The 6000-nt window shown below is 41.3% G+C and overlaps 1 protein-coding gene across 1 annotated transcript in view; it reads left to right on the top strand.

Annotated features, from left to right (window-relative positions):
* Positions 1-221: 221 nt before the first annotated feature.
* The window catches only part of ehd4 (EH-domain containing 4), a 43077-nt gene continuing 37298 nt past the window's right edge, over positions 222-6000 (top strand). The window contains exon 1 of the mRNA XM_083998812.1: positions 222-611. Within this exon, the coding sequence (XP_083854938.1) occupies positions 382-611 (230 nt within the window). The 5' untranslated portion in view covers positions 222-381. The remainder of the gene's footprint in view (positions 612-6000) is intronic.

Genomic DNA, 6000 nt, shown 5'->3' with positions numbered 1-6000 from the left:
TGTGTGTGTGTGTGTGTGTGTGTGTGTGTGTGTGCGTGCTGCGTCACAGGGGGAAGGGCGGTGCCCTCAGGTAGGTGCACCAGCAGCAGCAGCGGTCACAACACAAACACACAAAGAGACAGAGGAGGCAGTGTGTGTTCACAACAGCGGCGGAGACTCCCAGGGGCCAAACACACACACACACACACACACACACACACACACTCAGCCCCTCTCCCTCTCTCTCTCTCTCTCACACACACACACACGGATTCTTCCTCCGCTCAGCCTGAAGGACGGACGCAGCCGAGCGCGATTTGGAAATATCGAAAGAGGGAAGTGTGAGCTGCAGCAGCGGAGCAGGGGGGTGAAGCAGCAGCAGCAGCAGCGGGGTGAAGCAGCATGTTCAGCTGGGTGAAGCAGGAGCAGGGCGGCCGCAACAAGGAGGGAGAGATGTACCAGACGGTGACGGAGGGGCTGCAGACGCTCTACAGCAAGAAGCTGCTGCCGCTGGAGGAGACTTACCTCTTCCATGACTTCCACTCCCCGGCGCTGGAGGCCGCGGACTTCCAGAGCAAACCCATGGTGCTGCTGGTGGGACAGTACTCCACCGGGAAGACCACCTTCATCAGGTACGTTCACATCCATAACCTCCAGGCTCCAGCGGGGCTCTGCTGCTGCTCACGGCCGCTTCCCACGCACCCAAACCCCGCCTGGGGAGTCACCTAGAGGTCGGTGCGCTGCGGTTCACCTCCACCTCCACCAGGTTAGAGGAGGAAGAGCCAGAGTGGGACAGCTAGTAGTGATAGAGCTGCAACTAACGACTATTTTCATTATCTTTTAATCTGTTGATTATTTAAACGACTAGTAGCCTAATTAGTTAGTTAGATTGGTCAATAAAATGTTTTAAAAATGTTGAAAAATATCAATCAGTGTTCCTCAAACCACCAGACATCGTCCTCAAATGTCTTGTTTTGACCACAAACCAAAGAGAGACTCAGTTTATTGTCATAAAGTTACAAATAAACCAGAAATATTCACATTTAAGAAGCTGGAATCAGAGAATTTTAACTTTTTTTTTTTTTTCTTATAAACTACTCAAACTGTGAGACCAAGTCCAAGACCATCACTGTCTCCAGTCCCAGTCCTCACAATAACCATGTGTCTTGATATTTACATTGTTCCTCCTCAGTTTAAAAAGAAAAGATGATTTGATGTAAAATCTAAACCATATTTAATGTGAACAAAGTTTGTATTGAACAGAAGAACACAGCACAGAACCAGCTGAAGTCTCCTCCCACTGTCGACACTGGTGATACCAAGTTGTTACCATGGTTTAACACAAGCAGAGACTTTAGTGCAACTATTTGAATTATCTGGAACTTATTGGATTACATCACAGAAACCAAAGAGAGACAGAGACACAGAGACATTTGGGGTTAATAATATATATAAAAAGAGTACCACAGCACTAGGAACGGCTTCATTACATATCCAACAGAGCAGATTCCCATCAGAGTTTAACGTCTTTTTGAGCTGAAGAGAAGAAATAATCTGTGTTTACTAACTGAGTCTAAACTGAGTCTGTTGAATATAATTATGTCAGATTTAATCAAATAAACATCATCATATTCAACTTCACCTACCTGGGTCATGACCTGATAAATCCAGCAGACAGTGAACGCACCACCACTGTCAAACTGTCATTATAGGAAAAGTACAAAAAGAAAAAAGATTATTGGTCAGGTTCCTTGGAGGATGAGCAAACAGGAAGTGACTTCAATCCACAACAACAACAACATTCTTATCATTATAATAATATTATTATAATGTTGTGTGTATAATGTGTAGTAGCTACTTGTGTCTGTGCACATTTCCACTGTGCGGCTCGGAGCGTCGTGTGGAAACCTACAGTGACTCATGAGAGCAACGGTGCTGCTGAGTGTTTGGAAACGGCGTGGAGTCATCTAACCGGCCGCCGGCGCCGAGGCTCATGGGAACTGTAGTGTTGTAGTAGTGTATCACAGGTGAAGAGGAGGAGGAGGAGGAGGAGGAGGAGGAGGAGGAGGAGGAGGAGGAGGAGGAGGGAGGGAGGGATGTGATGTGGATCATGAGCTGTGTGGAAGAGACCGGTCATTGTTCAGGGTGTCGACGATACTTCCTGAGCTTCCTGAGAAAACAGAGAGAGAGAGATTTAGAAACATGGGATCAGATCTTAGAAAGACTCAGAGCAGCACGTTGTCAAGTTTTAATCAATGAATTCAATTCAATCTTTATTGGCAAAGCAGCAACAACAACAAACAGAATCTACATGAGTTTATAACAGGACATGTTTGACTCTGTACAGGTTCACATCGATTAATATTCAATTCTTAATTTCATATCTTCTGTAAAGCTCTTTGATCACCGTTTTAGATAAATAAACTTTGATTTGATCAAAGATAGTCAAGCTGAATGACATCAGCTGACATTAAAGTTACAGTCAGAGTTTCATTCTGCACTACAACATTTTTCACAATAACTTATTTAGTAGTATTTGTATATATCCTTATTCTGTTCTCTTATATAGTATATGTGTATACGGTATGCATATTTCCTTTTTGTACATAGTATATGCGTATCTTTTGCACTAGAATATCTTAATTCATTCTATTTTATTTTATTTTATTTTATTTCAAATTCTTAATTCTGTAAATTCTTATTCTGTTCTATTTTTGGTGCCTTTATATTTGCACCTCACACCAAGACCAGTAAACGGACCTTTACTGCTCTGGGCAATAAGTTCAAATGATGACATCATCATCATCATGCTGCTTCCTGCCGCCTGCAGCCGCCGTGGTCACGAGTCAGAGAGCTGATAAACACACACACACACACACACACACACACACACACACACACACACACACACACACACACACACACACACTAAGATTCAAGATTCAAGATACTTTATTGTCATTGTACTTGTGTGTACAACAAAATTCAAAGTGCACAGTCAGATACGGACTAAAACAACATACATCACTCACTGATCCACACACATTCTGAAGCATCACTATTGTAAACTGAAGAGTCATAGCAGTACCATAGAATTAATATTAATAATAACAATAAATAATAATTTAGTTTATTCTTCTAGTTTATGCAGCGTGGCCCTCTACTCCTTCAATATTTCATAATCAGAGCTGTGACATCACTTCCTGTTTTGTGTTGTGTAACGTGATTAGAGCGAAGGCCTTAATGAGGAAGCTGCAGCTGAAATGGAATTAACCTTCTTCTTCTTCTGTGTGTGTGTGTGTGTGTGTGTGTGTGTGTGTGTGTGTGTGTGTGTGTGTGTGTGTGTGTGTGTGTGTGTGTGTGTGTGTGTGTGTGTGTGTGTGTTTGTGTTTGGCTGCTGCAGCTTCTGAAACCTGATGATTAGTTTTGTTTTTATTATTTTTTCATCTCACTGACCAACTTCATGTGGAAAAAAGAGTTCTCATTAAAAAACTGCTCTGCACAAACTGCAGTAAAACTCCTCCGAGCACCTGAACAGGTGAACGCTGCAGTTCTTCATGTCTTCACCTTCAGTCTCAGCTTCTGTCAGTTAAACATTCATTGATCTAATGGGCTAAATGTCCTCTTTATTCTCTGATCGCAGCTCTTTTAATCGACTTAATGTGTTTAACACCAGACTCCAGTAGAGCTGCAGCTAACAATTATTTTCACTATCGATTAATCTTAATCGATTAGTCGTTTGGTCGATAAAATGTTAAAATCATCAACCAGTGTTTCTCAAACCACCAGACGACATCGTCCTCAAATGTCTTGTTTTGTCCACAAACCAAAGAGAGACTCAGTTTATTGTCATAAAGGAACAAAGAAACCAGAAATATTCACATTGAAGAAGCTGCAATCAGAGAATCTGGACTTTTTTCTTTAAAAAACGACTCAAACCGATTATTAGATTATCAAAAATAGTTTGACGATTAATTTCATAATCGAAGCTCTAGACTCCATGTGCAGCTCTAGTCTGTTGAAGAGTCTCCTCCTGCTCCACAGGCAAAGTGACAGAACTTGTTCCAACTCGTCACAAACTCATCAGGTTTTTGAGTCTGATGTCAGTTTGTAACTAGTAAATGTCAAAACACAGGTTGAGGATCAGGTTTGAGTCCACAGCTCTGTCTGTCTCTGTCTATGTTTGACCCAGATCAGCTGCTGCAGCCTCGTAAAGTAAAGTTCAGTTTGTCTGAATCACGTGCAGATAAATCCTTTTGGTATAAATGAATGAATGAATGAATCTTTTTATTTCCAACATGTAAAACAAGTAAACGAGAAAGGAAAACGATGAGCGAGTAGCTGCACTTTGCAGACTCTTGTTCTCATGTCCAGAAAGAGTTGGCTGAAGTTAAAAACTTCCTTTAAATGCTCTAATACTAATAATATAACAATCCAAATCAAATCTATAGGTTCTTAAAGATGTAAGATTTGGCAGTAATACTCCCAGTAAGTAGTAAGACAAGGAGGATAAGACATGAATATGCAATAAATAAGAGATAAACTGAGGTCTCAGTAAACAGTAGTTCTGGTTCAACACCTGCTTCCCTGTACCGTTGTGATGTTAATATCATTTTTGTACTTCCTCTTAAAGCGCTTCATGAAATGAGCTGTAACTTGAGTGCCAGGTGACAGATGAGCAGGTTGATACGTTTCTGCTTCTTAGATGGAAACAGATCAGAGACGAAGCACTGCAAAAACTCAAAATCTTTCCAATAATATTTGTCTTTCCAAGAATATTTCTTGTCAAAATGTCGTTACGTTTCTGCTGCAGAGGTTCTGTCTAGAAATCAACTCAAAATGTCTCATTTCTAGTCCAAACTAATCTCTTTCCACTTAAAATAAGACTCATCACCTAAAAATTTACTTGTTTTTAGACACTTTTTACTTCTTTCAAGCCTATTTTCACTTGAAATAAGTAGAAAAATCTGCCAGTGAAAGCAAGTTTTTTGTGCTTGTAATAAGAAAGAAAAACTTGCTCCACTATCAGATTTTTCTACTTATTTCAAGTGAAAATCTGCTTGAAAGAAGTAAAAAGTGTCTAGAAACAAGCTACTTTTTTACGTATAACTATGTATGTATATGTATAAATATACTTATTTTAGTTATAATTAGATTTGTTTTGACTAGAAATAAGACAAATATTCTTGGTAAGATTTAGAGTTTTTGCAGTGAGACAGGAGGAACCAGCTGAGCTCATGTTAAAACCTCCTACATGTCAGAATGAAACAAGTCTCCTCCTGATGAGAAAGAAGCTGGTCTGAGACGTAACCACCAGAGCTTCCTGCGTCTGTCAGGACTCGCTCAGTCGTCCAGAGCTGCAGAGAAGGAACGGTCACTCGGTCCCCGTGTCCTGAGGGTCGGGACGCTGAGCTGCTGCTGCAGAGAGAGAACTGAGGCAGAGTTACAGAGAGTTCCCACCCAGAGACGAGCTGAGACCTGCAGAGAGTCAGTCATTGCTGCTGCTGCTGCTGCTGCAGAGCTAGGAAAGAGAAATCTGTTGTTTCTGCAGCGTTTAGTCATTTTGGTTCATATTCTCTCTTTTAGTTTCCATCTCCTCTCTCTCTCAGCTTCTCTCTGGAGCTCTAGTAACAACAGGTCGGTGTCAGCCAATCAGAAAAGAGGCAAGGCAATGCAAGGCAATTTTATTTGTATAGCCCGTTTTTACCACCAGTTTGTCTCAAAGGGCTTTACATCCCATCATAACAACATCCTCTGTCCTTAGACCCTCACATCCACTGAGGAAAAACTCCATGGAAAACCCTTTTAACAGGGAAAACCAGGAGAAAGCTCAGGGTGAGCAACAGAGGAGGGATCCCTCACCCAGGACAGAGATGTTGTTACAGACAAGAAAACAGGAGGAGGAGACTCTGAGCCTCTCTTCTGATTGGCTGACTGTTTTCTTACTTATCCAATTAAAAATAGAGCAGATTTCAGAATAAAACACTCAGAGGAACCAAATCCTGCAAAGTTGTTGTTGTT

The sequence above is a fragment of the Trachurus trachurus genome, assembly GCF_905171665.1.
Source record: "Trachurus trachurus genome assembly, chromosome: 22".
Lineage (NCBI taxonomy): Eukaryota > Metazoa > Chordata > Actinopteri > Carangiformes > Carangidae > Trachurus > Trachurus trachurus.
Note: the sequence above shows the minus strand (reverse complement) of the source record. Positions and strands in the feature narration are given on the sequence as shown.